Raw genomic sequence first — 22,270 nt, 5'->3', positions numbered from 1 at the left:
TGCAGCCCCTGGCTCATTGGTGCCATGATTTTGACTGCATTTCTTTAAGGTGTTGTCACTCCTAGCAGTGTGCAGTGCTGAGTACCAGTTTGAATGGCACATACCCCGAAAGCTCTTGCATTTCCTGCCTCTTCCTACTCTTCTGGATAGCCACCCATCATCTACCCTGAACTCTCACTGCCTGTGGGATGTCCACATCCTGGAATGTACGATCCAGGAAACTCTCATCCTCCCTGATGATCTGCTGTGGACTGCCCCTCAAGCTTGGAAATCCTGAGCTCAAGGAGCTATAGGCACTTCCTACACATGTGTCTTGAGGGACCCCACATGAAGTGTCCTGAAGTTTCCACATGGTGCAGGAATTGCAAAGAACAGGTATCAATTGCCCATCCATGGTCTAAAGAAAAACTTTATATTCCCTCTTTTAGAATCTAGTTACTGCCTTGTTTAAACTATTAATTTTAATGAATGCCTCTAGACCTGCTCTGTGCTAATAGATTTATTATTAATTCACTGTTATACTTATCCTGATGGAAATTTTTAATTTCCTGGCTCCAAGTTTAAGCGAATGCCCTAGTTTAGGGAGAGAAAATAAGAAATACTCACCAACCAATCACATAATTGCTTTTCTGTGATGTCTCACTTTTTCTAATTTTTTTCGCATATGCTCACTCTGACTCCCCACTCCCACTTTTAACAGTGGGTTTCTGACACTGTTCTCTCTCTCAGGCTTGCGCTCAGTCTTTCTGTCTAAATTATTAATATAAATTGAAGTAGCTGAGGTCCCAGCACTGATCCTTGCGGCACTCTACTATCCATGAAAATTACTCTATGGATTCACATTTGCAACACACACACATCCTGTGAGGCATGTCAAATCTAGTCGTTCTCACCACTTGTCAGTAGTAGTTGTTACTGCAGGCGTGTGGCATACAGATGAGATCTTTCCATCTTTTATTTCTCTTTTAAGATTTTGTTATAGGATAGCACAGTTGCAACAGGTTCACTATTATTTCTTAAAGGAGAAAGGAAGTGTAGGGAAAGTACTCTTTAATTAAAATTAGTCCCCTCATGTCTACCAAGGAAATGAATGGCCTTACCAGATTTTTTTGATTTTTGTTTTTTAAAAAATAGCTTTTATTGCTGGAGACCTTTTGAGCAGTATCTTCTCCTTGCTAAGGTGCTTTAGTGATGTAAGTTATGAGAGAAGGTCTCAGCAGAGCCGACCAAAACAAGCAAGAGATGCAATTTCAGAATTTCCCAAGAGGCAATCCAAATCTGATTCCAGGGGATCGTGCTGTTGACTGGGGATGCAGGGCTTTGTCGGAGTCATTGTTAAAACGGCTGATTATAATGCATAATGTTATCTTGGAGCTACGTCACATAAAACGCACATTCTGTAAAATGTGTCAGCTGCCACAAAAAATGCAGCGCTGCTTTTTATCCTGTCAGAAATGAAGTTTTTTTGTTGCATTTTTTTCCATGTATGCATTTTCCTTTTATCTTTTTCCTCTTTCTCACTATGTATGACTTTGTGAGTCTCGCCCTATCTTGCTCCCACCCACATGTACATTCAAGGTCTTGTGACCCAGTTTTCACTTTTTGCTAAATGTGTACTTTTCTAATTGGTAGAATGATTCAGTCATGCACAGCAAAGTTTCTGACTTGTAAAGTGCAATCCTGTAGTCACAGAGATCACATTATGTGGGAAGTATTTTGATGAATGTAACTATATTTGATGGTATCCACACACTTGCTAGGTCAGAATGGTCTGCTAGAAGCTTCTGTCTGACTCATGTCAGTGCTCCTCTGTGATCAAGTGACTGCAGCACTTGTGATGTATCCTAGTTATGACCTGACAAATTGGAGTCAGGGGCAGCCCAAGTTGTTTTTCCCCTCATTGGGCGGCGCAGTGGTTAGCACCGCAGCCTCACAGCTCCAGCGACCCGGGTTCAATTCTGGGTACTGCCTGTGTGGAGTTTGCAAGTTCTCCCTGTGTCTTTGTGGGTTTTCTCCGGGTGCTCCGGTTTCCTCCCACATGCCAAAGACTTGCAGATTGATAGGTAAATTGGCCATTATAAATTGCCCCTAGTATAGGTAGGTGGTAGGGAAATATAGGGACAGGTGGGGATGTGGTGGGAATATGGAATTAGTGTAGGATTAGTATAAATGGGTGGTTGATGGTCGGCACAGTCTCGGTGGGCCGAAGGGCCTGTTTCAGTGCTGTATCTCTAAATAAAAATTTTTTTTAAATAAAATTGTTTCATCATCTCCACCTCTGCCTCTGAAGACAGCATGGGCAGCTAACCCATGGAGGAGTACCAATGCCTATCCTGAAATACTGACCAAAGATACAGAAGAGGATATCTGTGGGAATCTTCCCCATGCTGTGAGGAGAGGCCTGACCAACCTCAGTACTTCTGTGCAGCAGTTGTGTTTCAGTACACCAAGACTGCCCAGTCGTACAGTCAGAAACTGGAGAGTGGCTTGTTTCTAAAAGTAGATTTTTTTGCAGTTTGGAGCTGACTAACAAAGGGGAAGAAACATGTTGCTTTTTCTTCGTCCTTCCCATTATTAGGTGGCTGTTTGGATAGCAGTTGGCTGGAATCTTCCAAGTGGACGCCTTCATTTCCCAAGGACCTGAAAGTTAATGTAACCAAGCAAGAGGATGCAACTGGAGTCTCAGTGCCTGTACTGTCCATCAGATGGGGATTGGGAACAGATGGTAAGCATGCAAAATGAAAAGATTTTTGGGGGAAGAGCAGGTTTTAGTGAGTTTCTCCTCTTTTTTTGTATTCTTCTCCCGCATTGTCTATCTGGCTTGTTGCATGTAGTTGAATGGATGGTTGAAGTGACGTGACAATGGGCTGCCACTCTCCAGCCAGCTACAGGGATTGCTCAGGAGTGACGTTCATCTCCTTGAGTGAGGATGCTAGAAGAGGGTGTGGATTATTTTGGGGTTGTAATATGAACAGGCTGATCCATGAACCCAGAGATATGGACTTTGAATTAAGAAATAAAACATTTTTCAGATTAACATGGAGACATTTTACCTACATTCTGTACAGTAGAAAGAATATTTTTCCTGTACCTCTGGGTGTGATATACTTCCCAATAACTAATTAGGGCTTGGTATCTTACCAACCTTACTGCCACTGTAGTTTCACAGCATTGAGATGACAGCTACAGACTTTCTCTTGGACTTTGTCCACACCTCATGGGACCCTGCTCCATTTTTGTTGCCCATTGCCCCCAACCAGTGAAAAAATTGAAGAATTTTTTAAAAATTGAAGAATTTTAAGCAAAAATTACATTCAGTGCAAATTGAAATTCCACAATCTCCTGTGGTAGTTTAAGAAACTAGACGTTTGCCCCTCTCACAAAACTAGTCTAGCCCCAAGATCAAATTAATCACTGTTGTGAGTTTCTGCTTAACACACTTGATTTTGGGCCTCCAAGGAGACTGTAAAAACATTTAAGCTGGTATTTCTAGGTGCAATGATGCTAATAGTCATGTTTTAAAAGCTTTTGAATCTAATTTTTTTTCATTTACTGAAAGAGTGACTTCTGTACGAGCTAACTAATAAATGCTTCTGTATAGTTTGCTAAAGTCACTTTATTATTTAAAATCGGTTGCTCACTAATGGTGGACTAGACACTGATTAAAATGCTTTTTTTGTAATAAATCCATTTTCAGCTGTATTAATCAAACTGCACAAATTACTCTTAAATATATCAAGGAATTTTTTAAAGCACATTTTTAAAAATTGTTTCGAAACACAGCCGAATTGTGCTGTCTCCTGGCAGATTTTATGTTTGCCGATTTGCAAAAGAGCTTGAGTGCAAATTCATGGGAGAAAACAAAACATTACTCAAAACTACTGCAATTTTGGTTACTGCACCAAAGCAGAAACTCTGTCCCAATCTTTGATTACATCACCTGTCCATCTTGACTCATGTAAACATGTGACCAGTTATATGTGATGTACATGATGCTGACACTGAGCCCAGAATCTGAGGAAAAAAATAACTACTGCACTGATGTCTCTCACTTTAATGACTGCAAGTTTCATCCCTGTTTAATAGCAGCACCCTTAAGCCTCAGCACTGTTGTTGGGTGATTGCTACAACTGTGTAAAGTTCTGGTTTTACGACATTCCTTAATCAGTTTGGTACATTTGGGTTTTGCAGCCAGTATAAGGTATTATCGAGGAGTAGAGATCTTTGTGACAAAACCGAGCAATGGAGAGGAGAGATGTGTTCAATACTGGTTCAATAACGAGATAAAAAGCCAAGTAAATCCACAAGGAAACAAGGTACGTACTGCATGAAGCCTTGTAGACGTTACGGCTCAAGTTTTCTCCTTGTGCTTGCATATTCCATAGCTGACCAAGTCTACTATGATCTGAAGCCTGTAGGTAGGCAAACACAGTACGAGCGCATAGGGCGGCACAGTGGCGCAGTGGTTAGCACCGCAGCCTCACAGCTCCAGCGACCCGGGTTCAATTCCGGGTACTGCCTGTGTGGAGTTTGCAAGTTCTCCCTGTGTCTGTGTGGGTTTCCTCCGGGTGCTCCGGTTTTCTCCCACAAGCCAAAGACTTGCAGGTTGATAGGTAAATTGGCCATTAGCAATTGCCCCTAGTATAGGTAGATGGTAGGGGAATATAGGTTGTGGGTAAAATGTTGGAAAAGGTTATAAGAGACAGGATTTATAATCATCTTGAAAAGAATAAGTTCATTTGCGATAGTCAGCACGGTTTTGTGAAAGGTAGGTCGTGCCTCACAAACCTTATTGAGTTTTTCGAGAAGGTGACCAAACAGGTGGATGAGGGTAAAGCCGTGGATGTGGTGTATATGGATTTCAGTAAGGCGTTTGATAAGGTTCCCCACGGTAGGCTATTGCAGAAAATACGCAAGTATGGGGTTGAAGGTGATTTAGAGCTTTGGATCAGAAATTGGCTAGCTGAAAGAAGACAGAGGGTGGTGGTTGATGGCAAATGTTCATCCTGGAGTTTAGTTACTAGTGGTGTACCGCAAGGTTCTGTTTTGGGGCCACTGCTGTTTGTCATTTTTATAAACGACCTGGATGAGGGTGTAGAAGGGTGGGTTAGTAAATTTGCGGATGACACGAAGGTTGGTGGAGTTGTGGATAGTGTCGAAGGGTGTTGTAGGGTACAGAGGGACATAGATAGGCTGCAGAGCTGGGCTGAGAGATGGCAAATGGAGTTTAATGCGGAGAAGTGTGAGGTGATTCACTTTGGAAGGAGTAACAGCAATGCAGAGTACTGGGCTAATGGGAAGATTCTTGGTAGTGTAGATGAGCAGAGAGATCTTGGTATCCAGGTACATAAATCCCTGAAAGTTGCTACCCAGGTTAATAGGGCTGTTAAGAAGGCATATGGTGTGTTAGCCTTTATTAGTAGGGGGATCGAGTTTCAGAGCCACGGGGTCATGATGCAGCTGTACAAAACTCTGGTGAGGCCGCACCTGGAGTATTGCGTGCAGTTCTGGTCACCGCATTATAGGAAGGATGTCGAAGCTTTGGAAAGGGTGCAGAGGAGATTTACTAGGATGTTGCCTGGTATGGAAGGAAGGTCTTATGAGGAAAGGCTGAGGGACTTGGGGTTGTTTTCGTTAGAGAGAAGGAGGAGGAGAGGTGACTTAATAGAGACATACAAGATAATCAGAGGGTTAGATAGGGTGGATAGTGAGAGTCTTTTTCCTCGGATGACGATGGCAAACACGAGGGGACATAGCTTTAAGTTGAGGGGTGAAAGATATAGGACAGATGTCAGAGGTAGTTTCTTTACGCAGAGAGTAGTAGGGGCGTGGAACGCCCTGCCTGCAACAGTAGTAGACTCGCCAACTTTAAGGGCATTTAAGTGGTCATTGGATAGACATATGGATGTAAATGGAATAGTGTAGGTCAGATGATCGGCGCAACATCGAGGGCCGAAGGGCCTGTACTGCGCTGTAATATTCTAATTCTAATAGGGACAGGTAGGGATATGTGGTAGGAATATGGAATTAGTGTGGGATTAGTATAGATGGGTGGTTGATGGTCAGCACAGACTCGGTGGGCCGAAGGGCCTGTTTCAGTTCTGTATCTCTAAACTAAACTAAACAGTACATTAAAGCAGCTTCAGGCCAGGAATTGTTCCGTCAGGCCATCAGGGTGGGGGAAGGGGGAGGTTATTTGACCATTAGGAACAGGAGTAGGTCAGAGTTTGGACCTGGTCGTCTGGAAGAGGGAATGAAGGGGTTTGTCAGGTGCAGCCAAAGCAACTCCTGGTTCTGAGAAGTGGCCCCTTATGGCCACAAGGGGGTCATAGCAAATTAGAGTGGTCTGGAATGGACTCTTCAGATGAAGCAGTAGCAGAGCAGAAGTCTTGCCCGGTCAAAGTGGGCATTCTTAAATTCAGTTTTGGGATTTGTGTGTTGCTAGAAGGGCTGGCTTTTATTGCCCATCCCTGCCTGTAACTGCCTTTTTGAAAGCGAAGGTGAGCTGCCTTCTTGAAACGCTGTAGTCCACGTAGTGAAGTTGCTCCCGCTACCTAGTAACACTAGGTAAAAGAAATGGTGATATCTGTCCAAATCAGGATAATGTGAGACTTGAGAGAGCAACTTCGAGATGATGGTGTTCCTATGCACCTGTTGCCCTTCTTCTAAGTGGTAAGATTGTGAGTTTGAGAGCAATATCCAAACAAGCTGACTATTAACAACCCTGGGCTATTCAAATATAAATTAGTAATTTTATATCCAGATGCTGATGAGAAATAGCAAACAGGTTATCCAATTCAATTCGAAGTATCTTGCAAAATTGACTAAAATGGTGGCCCAATCTTAAGAAATCAAAGACGTAGGTTCTCACAGCCTTTGTTCTGACCCATCTTTGGAAGGTCTTATAATAGGCTGGTCAAAATTCTGCTGTTGATGAAAAATCCAAATCAACTAGATGGTTTGATTTTTAATGACAGCTGCGTCTCAGACCTGTGAGAAAGGGAAAGGTTAATAATTGACTAGAAATCTTGGTTGACAACTCTATATAGAACATAGAACATAGAACATAGAAAAATACAGCACAGAACAGGCCCTTCGGCCCACGATGTTGTGCCGATCCTTTGTCCTCTGTCAAGGACAATTTAATCTATACCCCATCATTCTCCTTTATCCATATACCTATCCAAAAGCCTTTTGAAAGTCCCTAAAGTTTCTGACTCAACAACTTCCCCGGGCAAGGCATTCCATGCCTCGACCACTCTCTGGGTAAAGAACCTTCCCCTGACATCCCCCTTATATCTCCCACCCTTCACCTTAAATTTATGACCCCTTGTAACGCTTTGCTCCACCCGGGGAAAAAGTTTCTGACTGTCTACCCTATCTATTCCCCTGATCATCTTATAAACCTCTATCATGTCACCCCTCATCCTTCTCCTTTCTAATGAGAAGAGGCCTAGAATGTTCAGCCTTTCCTCGTAAGACTTATTCTCCATTCCAGGCAACATCCTGGTAAATCTCCTCTGCACCCTCTCCAAGGCTTCCACATCCTTCCTAAAATGAGGCGACCAGAACTGCACACAGTACTCCAAATGAGGCCTTACCAAGGTCCTGTACAGCTGCATCATCACCTCACGGCTCTTAAATTCAATCCCTCTGCTAATGAACGCTAACACCCCATATGCCTTCTTCACAGCCCTATCCACTTGAGTTGCAACTTTCAATGATCTATGCACATAGACCCCAAGGTCTCTCTGCTCCTCCACATGCCCAAGAACCCTACCGTTAACCCAGTATTTTGCATTCATGTTTGTCCTTCCAAAATGGACGACCTCACACTTTTCAGGGTTAAACTCCATCTGCCACTTTTCAGCCCAGCACTGCAACCTATCCAAGTCCCTTTGCAGACGACAATAGCCCTCCTCGGTATCCACAACTCCACCAACCTTTGTATCATCTGCAAATTTACTGACCCACCCTTCGACTTCCTCATCCAAGTCGTTAATAAAAATCACAAACAGGAGAGGACCCAGAACTGATCCCTGCGGCACGCCACTGGTAACTGGGCTCCAGGCTGAGTATTTACCATCTAAGACCACTCTCTGCCTTCTATCAGTTAGCCAATTCTTAATCCAATTGGCCACATTCCCCACTATCCCATGCCTCCTGACTTTCTCCATAAGTCTACCATGGGGGACCTTATCAAATGCCTTACTAAAATCCATGTACACCACATCCACTGGTTTACCCTCATCCACTTGCTTGGTCACCTGCTCAAAGAATTCAATCAGGCTTGTGAGGCAAGACCTACCCCTCACAAAACCGTGCTGACTGTCCCGAATCAAGCAGTGTCTTTCCAGATGCTCAGAAATCCTATCCCTCAGCACCTTTTCCATCAACTTGCCTACCACTGAAGTAAGACTAACTGGCCTGTAATTCCCAGGGTTGTTCCTATTCCCTTTCTTGAACAGGGGCACAACATTTGCCACCCTCCAATCACCTGGTACCACCCCCGTCAGCAGAGAAGATGAAAAGATCATTGCCAGCGGCTCTGCAATTTCATCCCTTGCTTCCCATAACATCCTTGGATATACCCCGTCAGGCCCGGGAGACTTGTCTATCTTCAAGTTATTCAAAAACCCCAACACATCTTCCCTCCTAACGAGCACTTCCTCGAGCTTACCAGTCTGCTTCCCACCGTCCTCTTCAGTAATACACCCCTTCTCATTCGTAAATACCGAAGAGAAGTACTCATTCAAAACCTCACTTATCTCTTCCGGCTCAACACACAGTCTCCCGCTATTGTCCTTGACCGGACCTACGGTCCCCCTAGTCATCCTCATATTTCTGACATACGCGTAAAAGGCCTTGGGGTTTTCTTTTATCCTACCCGCCAAGCATTTTTCATGCCCTCTCTTAGCTCTCCTAATCCCTTTCTTCAGATCCTTCCTGGCCATCTTGTATCCCTCCAGAGCTATGCCTGTGCCCTTTTTCCTCAACTTTATATACGCATCCTTCTTCTTCCTAACAAGACTCTCAACCTCTCTTGTCAACCACGGTTCCCTCACATGACCATCCCTTCCCTGTCTGACAGGGACATGCTTATCAATGGCCCCTACTATCTGCTCCTTGAAAAAGTTCCACATTTCGACCGTGCCCTTCCCTGCCAGCATATGCTCCCAACTTATGCTCCTCAGTTCCTGCCTGACAGCATCATATCTACCCTTCCCCCAATTGTAAACCTTGCCCTGTTGCACATACCTATCCCTCTCCATTACCACAGTGAATGCTACAGAATTGTGATCACTATCTCCAAAGTGCTCGCCCACCAACAGCTCTATCACTTGCCCTGGTTCATTACCTAGTACCAAATCCAATATTGCCTCCCCTCTGGTCGGGCAGTCTACATACTGAGTCAGAAAAGCTTCCTGGACATACTGCACAAACACTACCCCATCCAAACTATTCGATCTAAAGAGTTGCCAATCAATATTTGGGAAGTTGAAATCCCCCATAATTACTACCCTGTGACTTCTGCTCCTTTCCAAAATCTGTTTCCCAATCTGCTCTTCCACCTAGAGGCCTTTGGGGTTGAACTGTTGCCTGAGCTTGGCTAAGCAGTTTACTACCTATGACCATCAGAAATGATGGCTGGGATTTTATCCGGGCAACAGGGGTCTTGACCATTGGCAAAAGTGCCAGTGAGAGAGCCGTGTTGCCTCCTCCGGGGAAGGCCCGCTGGATTAAGTGCCAATTAGGCACATAAGTGGACTGTGGCGGGCCTTTCCCAGGATCAAGGATCTTGGTGGCGGGTTGAGGCCCTTAATTGCGTATTAATTGCCCACTTACGGGCCTCAATTGGTGGCGGGAAGGCTGTTCAGAGGCCTTCCCGCCCCGGCCTTAATTTGGGTGGAGGCAGAAAGGTGGCGGGATCACACCACCATCCCACCTGATTTATATGCTCCAAACCCATGTGTGTGTTTAATTCTGTAGCTGTGGTTCACCATGTAGGAACAAGCATCTTTTTCAAGGTTCAATGGATATGGAAAGATTACTGCAGCTCAGACACCTTTCTTGTTTTGACATGCCAAGGAGGATAATATAAAGTTCATAATTACTGTAAAATATAGTGTTTATACTGAATTTTATTCATTTACTTGTTCTGCCCACAGCTATGTTTACTAAATATTTTGCATAGGAGGAAGTGCACTTACTGTCACAAATCTTGCTTCCTGTTGTCACAATTTTTGGTCAGACTTGTCAACATTTCGCTTGCTCTTGTTAATTGTAATTATCAATGTGCAGTTGCAGTTTCTGGCCACAATGGTGCTTATCTTCTCTGAAGATGAGTCGTGGTTTTCATTTTATCCATTTTTGAAAATTATGTTTTTCAATTTAACATTTATTTTCATTTTCAGGCTCTTTGCACCTTTCAGCTCCTTATCTCCTTCTCTTGGATGAATTTTTGACCATATAGACTGCACTCTCTCCAAGCCCAGAATTCCTGCCTGTTCTGCAGTACAGTGACCTCTCTCAGTCTTTGCCAGCTTCTTTGGCCTTGCAACTCACATTCATTCTTTTAGCCCTGGTTTCCAGCCCTTCGTGGATCTGCCTGCCTGCTTTCCTCCTTCCTCAGCTGCTTCCCACAGGCCTACTGGTCCTTTTCAGCTGTATCACTTCTTTAAAAATACCAGCTGCATTCCTTCCTCCTCAACTGGTCAAAGTGGGCCAATGACCCCTCTTCTGCTTCTGGACCCACCTCCACTCCTCTTCACTGGTTCCTAGCACTGAACAGGGAACCAACCATTTATTTTTAAAGTGCTTGTAGCACTATCATTTTATTATAGCATTGGAAGTACCTTTCTCGAAAACAAAAAACTCTGATTCCCACGTCAGTGCTGGAAACAGCTTTAAAATGCACTATAGCATAGATGGTATAATGAGCCTCAACTCCTGCCCTCATTCCAGTCCTCACTTTTCTTCAGGTAAGCTTTGTACCTAATACTCCGTGGCCTGGACTCAACTCTACCCCTCTTCACCATTTCCCTCTTGTCCTCCTTCTGTGATGCAGAACTCACCTCCTGACTCCCCAAAGCCTGTTCACCATGTGCAAGATCTGTCAGTAATGTGATGGAGTACTTTCTACTTGCCTGGATGGGTGCAGTTCCAACAACATTCAAGATGCTTGAAACCATTCAAGACAAAGAAGCCCACTTGATCAGCACCCCATCCACCACCTTAAACATTCCTTCCATCAATGTGGCTTTAATGTGTACCATCTACACGATGCAATGCAGCAACTCACCAAGGCTCCTTTGACAGCATCTTCACGTCCTCTACCACGTAGAAGGATAAGGGCAGCAGACGCATGGGAACATCACCACCTGCAAGTACCCCACCAAGTCACATGCCATCCTGACATGGAACAATGTCGCTGGGTCAAAATGCTGGAACTCACTCCCTAACAGCACTGTGGGTGTAACTACACCAGATGGACTGCAGCGGTTCAGGAAACGTGGCTCACCACCACGTGCTCAAGAACAATTAGGGATGGGCAATAAATGCTGGCCTTGCCAGTGATGCCCCCAACCAACGAATGAACCAAAAAAAAGATTGAATGTAAGGCACACATGCAGCTTAAATTATGCTCCAATATTCTACTGCATTTTACAATCTGTCCTTGTGTGTTAAAATTTCAGCTTTTCTGACGACATTGGTCAGCTTTTCCTAGTCTTCCTGCTTGGCATGTATGACATTCAGAGCTATGAGAAAGTCTTAACTAAGACACTAGTAGTGAAATGGTTAAAGGTGATCTCAGTTGCTTGTTCCAGTTCTGGATGTGTAAGGAGTATCGAAACGCTTCTGAAAGCAGTTGATGGTGTCTGCTTTTCCATTGTAGTGGACCTTCTTACTGGAGAGACTTGTGGCAGAACCAGACGAGACCTACAAGGTGTCTGCATGCAGTTTACCAAGAGCCAACATCAATCAAGATAATGATTGTCCAACAATCACTTTTGCTGTGCCTGGTGCGTCTATCCAGTTGATAGTGGTGATTGTAGTGCTATTATTGGGAAATGTCACCGCTTTTGTTTTCTTCATGTCAAATCCCATTATCTATCCTTCCTGCACAGCTCTTGTTGGATTGTGCATCTCCTGTGGCCAGTTGAACAACCTGTTCAGTCTTTGCCAAGGCTGCTGCTCAAAGGATGCGCATAGTTTGCCCAATAGTAACTTTTTGGAAGGCATCTGGTCTCTGGTGTGCTCTCACACAGCATATGATGCCACCTGGGAGGAGTTACTGATTTGCTTAAGCAATAGATAGTCATTAACAAAGTACACCTTAGTGGTTGTGGCATTTCAGCTCCCCTGCCCTATCATGATCTGAACCACCTGCAAAACAACACGCACAATTATGTCAGTGTTCATTTTTTTAAACAAAAAAATCAGAGACACATGCAGGAATAAATAAAGCATGGCAAATTCAATTATTCATAACTTTTAATGTTATCAAGAGTTGTTGGTAGTGAGTCTCTCTGTTCTGAACCTTTAGAGTTAAACTGCGTAGGCCAACATTCTAGTGAATGATTAACTCAGTCACTAGGATCAGAGTCTTATGAAAAAGTTTTGCGTTTGCATTGAAGTTTTTTCTGTATATTGTATTCTTTCACCTGTCCAGTACAGAACATTTCCAGAGATGTTAGAGGCGGTACTTGAGTGGATTTTATTTAGTGATTTAGAAAATTTGAGAGTAAGTCAGTGAGTGTGAGAAGAAGGATTCACATTTATTGTTCAATCTTGTAGCAAGTTATTTTGCTAATGCAACTGTATCATATGAGCTCCATCTTTCAATGTATCTTTTGGGTTTGTTGATGTAAACAGAAGTTTATCAGATAGATATGATTGAGAAATTTGGAATAAGAATTGAGGGAGAATACAGACATCCACATTTCTGACTCTGCGTGATTTTTTTCGGAAGTGAGAAACTCTAACTGATACTAGATGGGAGCCATCTCACAAGAACGGGCATCCTAGTGCATTCCTTTCAAGGCCAGTTGTGCAGTGAAGGCAGGCAACTAATTTCAGCAAAACAGCACTCATTTTCTCATTTTGCAAAGTTTCAGAGCAGCTTGTAATTTACATTTATCCTGGTAAAGGTCAAAGCTAATCTGGACTTTTTCTGTAGGTTGTAAGGATGACCGAATTAAGTACACAGAGCTCTGCAAACGAAGAGGTGAGTGAAGTTTACTTTAAAGATACACTCAGCAAATCTCCACAGCAGCACAGCTAAGATTCACATCTTGATACCTGTGGAAAGTAGCTTGCATTTCATAACATAACTATGCAACCCCACCAGCCCTCCCATGCTTAAAATCTCTAATCCTTTCACTCTTTTATTCTGGCCTTTTTTTGCAACTTCTTCCATCTCTTTCCCCCCCGCCCCCCACATCACTCTGCCCCATCATGGGCAGCCATGCCTTCAGCCAACTAAACCAGTGTTGTCCAGTAGTCTAATTGATGACGAGCCACAAATGTGGCTACGAAGACACCATTGTAGCCACATGGAATAATTTTAGTAGAAAACATCTTGCCTACACTGACACAATGCAGATAAATGTACTTCACATGTATATTGACTTAACTACCACCATTGAGTAACCAAGGAAGTAAAGCACTTGCAACAATTAAAACAATTTTATACTTTTTCACCTTGCCATTTTAACAACAAATGCACCAAAAGGTTAAAGTGTACATAGTATGCTGTGCAAATCTGAGTATTGAGATCACATGCCTAACAGTGATGTCTCTTACTAATCTTTTACTTACTAATCAGAAATGCAATTGGCCACATTTGGATTCCCAATTAGCCACGTGACTAGTGGCTAAAGTATCGGGCAACACTGTTCTAGGACCCATGGTTTGGAATGCCCTCCCTAAATCTTTGTTCCTCTGCCTCCTCCTTCTCCTTAAAGACCCTCTTTGAAACCCACCTGTGACAAAGCTTTTGGTCAGGTCTCCTGATATCATTTTCATTGTCTTGGCATTCATTTTTGTTTGATTACATCTCTGTGAAGCAACCTGGGATGTTTTTCTATTTTAAAACACTGTACAAATGCAAATGTAGTTGCATCCATATACCATGTCTTCACCTCAGATCCACCAGGCAATTTATTCTGTATGTAATTCTGTCTTAAACTTTAAATATTTTTAATGTGATACAATGGGAACACCCCTGAAGATTGCAGATCACTAATTCTTGCACCAGGCATCCAAGATGGGGTCTCCACTTTTGCAAGTTACCATTTAAGGAGCCAAGCTCATCAATTGACTTCCCCAGATTTACTTGGCCAACCAGCAACCAATGTGAAAAGCCAGTTGTTGGTACATTAGAAAATGATAACTTTGAGAGGAGTTCTTTGTTCTGCTGAAAAAACTGAGAGAACTATCAGTTCCGAGACTGTCTGAAAGCGAGTAAACTAACTACCTGATCTTATGGAAGTATAATTGAAAAGAGAGCCAGCACTGGCAACTGAATTATTTAGGAGGGGAAAAATGGATTGAAGTCAAAGCCTGTATAGAGGAGACTCATTAGAAGAAATGTGGGTATTTCTAAATTAAGGGGGTTGGACTGTAGAGAAGATTAATATGCAGTCCATAAGAAGGGATACAAATGGAATTAAGATTTTTGCAAAGACCAGGATAGAATTGAATCTGAGCAGTGAATGCTGGACAACTGACAGGATGGTATGTCATACCTGCATTTCCATTGGTACTATACCATTGTGATTTTAACACTGTGTGATGAACAATAATTGTTAACTTTATAATTCTTGCTGATCACCTATTCCTAAGAGGCTGTGGTCACTGGGCAGGAGGAAGTAGTCTTAACAATATGCAGAAAAGTTGCATGTTTTCTGAAGTCAGAAACTTCATACTAGTAGATATGTAATGCTGGATTTTGGAAGCCCATCAGAGCTGGCAGGCTCGGAATTTCCAACTGCTGCTGGTTTGCTGGCACCTTCCTGCCTGCAGGCCGTTTTTAAGGAAGCAAATCGGGGGGTGCGGTGGAGATGGCTACCCACCCACAAGCAGCAGGTGGCTTGCTAACATAATTAAAAGGCCTATTGTGGCCAATGATGAGAAGTGGACAGGAATTCTCCATTTGGGCTTTGGGCCCCCTGGGGTGTCCAGAACCCGGCAGATGCCTGGAGGGGGGGTGCCTCCAGCACTCCAGGATCAATTTGAGCCCCCCCCCCCTCCCTCAACCCCCCGCAGCCGTCATACCTACGTGGCTATAGCTGCGGCTGCAGGCTGCCCTATGAAGGTGTTCCCTCTCCACAATGGTGGTCTGGCAACGGTGACCATTTAAAAGTGTGTAAAAAGTGCTGAGAGGGTGCCTCCATCTTGAGGCGTACTCTCTCTCCCTTACCTGCAGCAATAGGCTGCAGTTCCTTCAGTGCTGGAGGGCCTGCTAGTGGCCCTCCTGCTTCCAGAGCTTGCCCAACTTCCTTAATTGTACAGAAAGCATGCCCTCTGGCTACTAATTGGCCTTTCATTCACACCGTGTCATGCTGGTGCTGTGCGGGGATGGGAACCTGGAAATTATCTCGATGTCGGGATTCCAACTCACAAATGAAAATCCAGCCCGTCGTGTCTGTTACACTATGGGGGGTATTATACCATAGTCATTGCTGGCCGAGGCTGTAGGTCAAGGAAGGCAGGAGGAAAAGACATGAAGGAAATTAGATTTTGACAGTATCACGTATGATGTCTATGGTTGTTTGGCAGATACTACTACCACAAAAAGGTTTTATTTCACCACCCCTCTGAATTTGCTGTCAACAGGCAGTGTATGGAACCCCAATATCACATACAACACAAGTGAGATGAGGACAACCATCTTCTTCCAGACTGGAAAGTACGCCCACAAATACCTTGTCTTTTTGAGTAGTCATGGCTCAGATGGGAAGCTCTGCAACCGTGTTCATCAAAGTATCTTTGAGGTAAAATCTTTTGCTGAATGTTATGTAGCTTTTGCATTTACTTCAATACCATCAGATTTGTTTGTAAAAAGAAAAACTTCAGATGCTGGAATTCTGAAATGGAGTAAACGCTGGATATCCACAGCTGTTCAATCAGTACCTGAAAGGCAAAAGACAGGTTAGCATTTCAGGTAGAGACCTTTCATCACAACATTGGCCTGTTTTTTCCCTTTCAAATGCTGTGTATTTCCAGCTTTTTTGCTTTACAAAAGATTTAGTTGTAGCAAAAGTCCAATTTTTTACAGTGCTAATGTTAATGATCATTTGAAAAGTTTGACAAAAGCTTTTGTTTGATAAACATCACCATAGTTGATTCAGTGGTTTTGTTGCCCTGTATCAGCTCAATGGAATACTCTGCCTGTCAATCTGCCAGCACAAAACAAAACTAACTCTAACTCCATGGTAAATATGTAAGTCTAAACAAATTTACAGATTCTTGTCTTTATTTTGTAGGGTTCAGCACAGATATGGTATAAAAAATTCCAGGTTTGTCATAGATGAAAGAATACTGACACAGCAACACCCAGTTTACATTCACAAATTTGAATTCCAAGTTCCACTATTATGGAATTTTTTTTTTTTAAAACAAGTTCCAGCCACCTGGAGGAGAATTATGGCCAAATGGGAATCCCTTTTGAGGGAAGTGTTTCAATGAAAAAATGTTTGACGCTTTTTGTATTTGGGAGGACAAGGAGCCAGGATCATCATGGTGACATCATGTACATGTGATCTGATGTGTTTTGACACAGCTTTTACTTCCACTCATTTGGAACTTAGGAACAGGAGTAGGCCATTCAGCCCCTCAAGCCTGTTTTGCTGCTTAATGAGATCGTGGCTGATCTGTAAAGTTTTCTTCTCAAGAAGACATTGCTTTTTAAGCAACTTCCTGATGGTTAACGATCAATTAACTTCAGTTACTTTTGGTGGGGCAAGTGGGACTGTGCTTGTGCTTATGGCTGGAACATTATATCCTCTCTCCAGAGAAAACAAAGAAAGGTCTAGAGGAGACAGCAATTCTCTGGAGGCACATGGAAGTCAGAGTGAATAATCTTATTGTAACTTTTTTTTTGCAAAAGGAATCTGAACAAAAAGTCAATGTAACCTTTTCAACTGAAAACTGGATGCAAAGCTGCAGTGCTTATAGCATTGAGGTAAGAAATTTCAAAGATCCATTCAAGATTTTTAAGTTGAATGTGTTGCTTAATCTCTGGAATCTTTGGTTAAATTCCATAATTATACTGTATTGTGAGATGCTTGGGTGCAGACATTGTTTTGCCAGCATAGAATGTGCCTGAGGTTCTGTAAACTCTGTGGTAAGTTGCTCTGTCAATCTGAAATGGAATTGTTTGTAAGGGGACAGTGCTTGAATCTGATAGCGAGTGACATGGTGGTTCATGGGTTATGATGTTTGGTCTGCCTGTCAAACATCAAACCAAAGGATGAGCCCAAGTTTTCTCTTTTTGGTTCAAAAAGGAATTGTCGAAAATGTTAGAAAATTTATGTTACTAATTGCTGGCTCAAGGGCAGATGCATTGATAGTGGTGTATGTACTCTGACACATTCTTCCATGTTACCTGATTTCCTATGGGATGAATAACGCATCCATAGCGCCACAGTTCATTGAGTAGAGTATGAACTTCTAGATGATTAACAGCACACCAGTACAATGTGTTGGAGCACCAGCATATAGCACTGAGTCACTGTGTCCCAGTGTGAGTCATGTCACTCTGAGTTACAGCTCAGCATGTCCCCAAGGGGAGAGAGGAACTAAATTAGTCATTGCCAGTGCATGGTCTTGTGTAAACAAGGATCTGGCTACTTGGAGGTACCTCTCTGCTGCTAAGGTGATTCCTTCAGTGTGACTCTTAATTGCACTGGTCCATACTAGACCATGATGCTCTTCAGATGCGATAACTAGTAACACATCAAGCATAAGTTATCCTCACATCTGCATGATTTATTTTCAAGATGTGGAGACCTAATACTGTGCAGAATACTTTTCAGATGTTATTTGCAACATACAATCTGCTCTGAAAACTACCAAGGCTGCAAGTAAACTATTAAAGAAGTGAATTTCACTGCTGAGCCATAACATTCAGCAAACCCCGTTAAGACTGACACCACGAAAACATTTCTATTTTTCTTTTATAATATTCTAAGAATGGTAAATCTTACATGCATTTGTTGCATGTTGCACTTCAAGTGTTGTATGTTCTATGTTGGATAGCCCCGGTGTGAACTGGGCACAAGGAACAATTGCTGCTCCAGAACAGATGGGCCTGAGGTACGTTTGATATTTGGTCTCGGAACTTAGTTTAAATTAGATCAGCGAGCTAATGCATATATAGGCAACTAGCCAGCGAAGAGGATTTAGATTTTGGACTACTGCATCGCTGGTAACAAACCCTTAGCTCGTGGGTGGAAGGCAGCAATCAGGTGGGTTTGGCAATGGTCATTGGGACTGCTGTGGAGATGGGAGGAGCACGCCTACCTTTTCAAGGTCAGCTTCTAGCAGTCCCTTTTTTAATGAGCATCAGATAAGCCGCATTGAGACGTGATAATTTTGAATGCAGTTGGTCCCACACCAGTTCAATTCAGGACAGCTCAATAGTGGGGAAGTGTCTTGAAACTGGCATTGAGTCCCTTGTTTTCATATACAAAGGGGCTATTGCCAGTTTCAAGTGCAGGCCTTGAACACCTACACCTCAGCTTTTACCAATACGGCAGGTGCTTCTGGCACATTTGAGCACAACATCAACAAATTTCTACGCCCAAGTGTCATACTCAACTTTATGGCATACTTCAAAAAAAGAGTATAAGTAATCAAAGCAATTCTCCAAGAACACAATACCAGACCAGGATATCTGTAGCTTCTTAAATGACCTCTGTTAACCAAGCTTTTGCTTACAGCAATTAGCTTTTAGCCTTAAGAAGACATGCCCACAGTTCATTTGGTATAATATACCTGAGATTATAACACAGCACTTGCTGTGACTTACATTGAACAAGATTTACTAGTAATATATTGGAAATGGTACATCTGCAACCACAGGCATTACAGCAGACACTACACTGTTACAGATGTGAAGCAATCTGAATATACCTCATGCTTCTGAGCTGGAAATGTAGACTGACAAGCACGTTCTAGTTTGCAGAGTTCCTGACCAAACAAGAATTATCAAGTCTGACTGATCTGTAATTCAATTTTTAATTAATATTTGGACTTTGTGGCTTTAAAAGGGATCCAACTCCACCTTCTAGCAAAGTGGTATCCTTTGCATTGCAGAGTATAATACTAAAATAGTGTATCCTGCAGCCTACGCTGAAAAATATCAGGAGATGAGTTACTAATATATTTTGAATGGTATGCCTATGCTGCATTTTGTTCGGAAAAAAAAAAATTAATCTTAAAATGCAAGTGATACTGAACTGAAACTGACATGAGCATTTCAGTCTGCAAAAACGGCTCTACCACCAAGGAGCAATGGCCCATCAGAAGAACCCCCGTGGAAATTTACCCGCTGCCCCAGTAATCTTGAAACAGAACTAAACCTGTGCATTACATGATTTAATACTCAAGTCATTAAAAGCCAACATATTATCCAACTTATTGTGAGCAACAGGGATACTCATTAGCATATCAGTTTTGAGATTTAAACATCATACTTCAGGTGTCACACAAGCAAATTTCTGGCACCCATCTTAAAAAAAAAGCTTGATTGCGAATTGACCTGAAGACCAACCAGCTCTAATTGACTTTCAGAAAGCTGAGCAATCACAATTTGTGGCTTTAAAAGGACATATCAAATGTGTTACGACCAGGAGAGGAAAGGGTCTCAGGCTTCACTCTTGCCCCTTCTCTGGTTTGGCCATAACAGGGTTTATCTTTCAGAACACAGTGATTTTAGCTTTGCACCTCAGTGAGCCTTTGCTCACTGCACTCTCATTACAATTGCAAATGAACCAATCAGACAGGTTTTCTTAGGTTTAAACAAGAAGGGTGAAAATTTATTAACCGTTTCACTCTAACCCGGTTAAAATTACTAAAATATGCGACGCAACCACGCTCGCATGCATACGAGAGGCGCGCACACACAAATAGATACAGAGGGGGAGAAAGAATTAGTGGGGGGGTGTTGAAGTAGAGTTTGTAATGGAATACAGATACGGTTATTAGTGTCATAGAGCTTTACAGCACAGAAACACGCCCTTTGGCCCAACGCGTCTGCGCCGACCATCACCCATCCAATCTAATCCCATTTTCCAGCACTTGGTCCGTAGCCTTGTATGCGATGGCGTTTCAAGTACTCATCTAAATACTTCTTAAATGTTGTGAGGGTTTCTGCCTCTACCACCCCTCTATACCTCCTGCTCCTTACCTTAAATCGATGCCACCTGGTTATTGATCCCTCCGCTACAGGAAAAAGTTTCTTCCTATCCTATCAATGCTCCTCATAATTTTGTATACCTCAATTAGGACCCCACTCAGCCTTCTCTGCTTCAAGGAAAACAACCCCAGCCCCCTATCCAGTCTCTCTTTATAGCTGAAATGCTCCAGCCCAGGCAATATCCTGGTGAATCTGCTCTGCACCCTCTCCAGTGCAATCACATCCTTCCTATAATGTGGTGACCAGAACTGTACACTGTACTCCAGCTGTGGCTTACCTAGCATTTTATACAACTTCACCATAACCTCCCTGCTCTTATATTCTATGCCTCGGCTAATAAAGGCAAGTATCCCATATGCCTTCCTAACCACCTTATCTACATGTGCTGCTGCCTTCAGTCGTCTTCTTTGGCCTCCTCGTCTCGAGAGGCAATGGGTAAGTGCCTGGAGTGGCTATAAAGGCCAAATCTAGAGTGACAGGTGCTGCAGATAAAATTGGTTGTCGGGGCTGTTACACAGTTGGCTCTCTCCTTGCGCTTCTGTCTTTTTTCCTGCCAACTGCTAAGTCTCTTCGACTCGCCACTCCTCAGCCCCGCCTTTATAGCTGTCAGCCAGCTCTGGCGATCACTGGCAACTGACTCCCACGACTTGTGATCAATGTCACAGGACTTCATGTCGCATTTGCAAACGTCTTTAAAGCAGAGACATGGACGGCCGGTGGGTCTGATACCAGTGACGAGCTCGCTGTACAATGCGTCTTTGGGGATCCTGCCATCTTCCATGCGGCTCACATGGCCAAGCCATCTCAAGCGCCTCTGGCTCAGTAGTGTGTATATGCTGGGGATGTTGGCTGCTTCGAGGACCTCTGTGTTGGAGATACGGTCCTGCCACCTGATGCCAAGGATTCTCCGGATGCAGCGAAGATGGAATGAGTTGAGACGTCACTCTTGGCTGACATACATTGTCCAGGTCTCGCTGCCATAGAGCAAGGTACTGAGGATACAGGCTTGATACACTCGGACTTTTGTATTCCGTGTCACTACGCCATTTTCCCACACTCTCTTGGCCAGTCTGGACATAGCAGCGGATGCCTTTCCCATGCGCTTGTTGATTTCTGCATCGAGAGACAGGTTACTGGTGATAGTTAGCTTAGGTAGGTGAACTCTTGAACCACTTCCAGAGCGTGGTCGCTGATATTGATGTTTGGAGCATTTTTGACATCCTGTCCTATGATCATTTTCTCGAGGCTGATGGTTAGGCCAAATTCATTGCAGGCAGCCGCAATCTTGTCGATGAGTCTCTGCAGACACTCTTCTGTGTAGGATGTTGATGCAGCATCGTCAGCAAAGAAGAGTTCCCTGATGAGGACCTTCCGTACTTTGGTCTTCGCTCTAAGACGGGCAGGGTTGAACAACCTGCCGTCTGATCTTGTGTGGAGGAAGATTCCTTCTTCTGAAGACTTGAATGCATGTGACAGCAGCAGTGAGAAGAAGATCCCAGTGTCGGTGCAAGAACACAGCCCTGTTTCACACCACTCGGGATAAGAAAGGAGTCTGATGAGGCACCGCTGTGCTGAATTGTGCCTTTCATATTGTCACGGAATGAGGTGATGATACTTAGTAGCTTTGGTGGACATCCGATCTTTGCTAGTAGTCTGAAGAGACCACGTCTGCTGACGAGGTCAAAGGCTTTGGTGAGATCTATGAAAGCAATGTAGAGGGGCATCTGTTGTTCGCAGCATTTCTCCTGTAGCTGGCGAAGGGAGAACAGCATGTCAATGGTGGATCTCTCTGCTCGAAAGCCACACTGTGCTTCAGGCTAGACGCACTGAGCCAGCTTCTTGAGT

The 22,270-nt window shown here is 43.4% G+C and overlaps 1 protein-coding gene across 2 annotated transcripts in view; it reads left to right on the top strand.

Moving 5' to 3' along the window:
• Positions 1-22,270, top strand: part of il17ra1a (interleukin 17 receptor A1a) — a 59,331-nt gene that overhangs the window by 19,529 nt on the left and 17,532 nt on the right. For both annotated transcript variants that reach the window (XM_068050765.1, XM_068050764.1), the window contains exons 3-8: positions 2,579-2,725; positions 4,192-4,316; positions 11,897-12,023; positions 13,181-13,228; positions 15,841-15,998; positions 17,114-17,188. In XM_068050765.1, the coding sequence (XP_067906866.1) occupies positions 2,579-2,725; positions 4,192-4,316; positions 11,897-12,023; positions 13,181-13,228; positions 15,841-15,998; positions 17,114-17,188 (680 nt within the window). The remainder of the gene's footprint in view (positions 1-2,578; positions 2,726-4,191; positions 4,317-11,896; positions 12,024-13,180; positions 13,229-15,840; positions 15,999-17,113; positions 17,189-22,270) is intronic.

This window comes from Heterodontus francisci, chromosome 18 (assembly GCF_036365525.1).
Source record: "Heterodontus francisci isolate sHetFra1 chromosome 18, sHetFra1.hap1, whole genome shotgun sequence".
NCBI classification, from domain to species: Eukaryota; Metazoa; Chordata; class Chondrichthyes; order Heterodontiformes; family Heterodontidae; genus Heterodontus; species Heterodontus francisci.
This window is presented reverse-complemented; position numbering and strand designations above follow the sequence as displayed.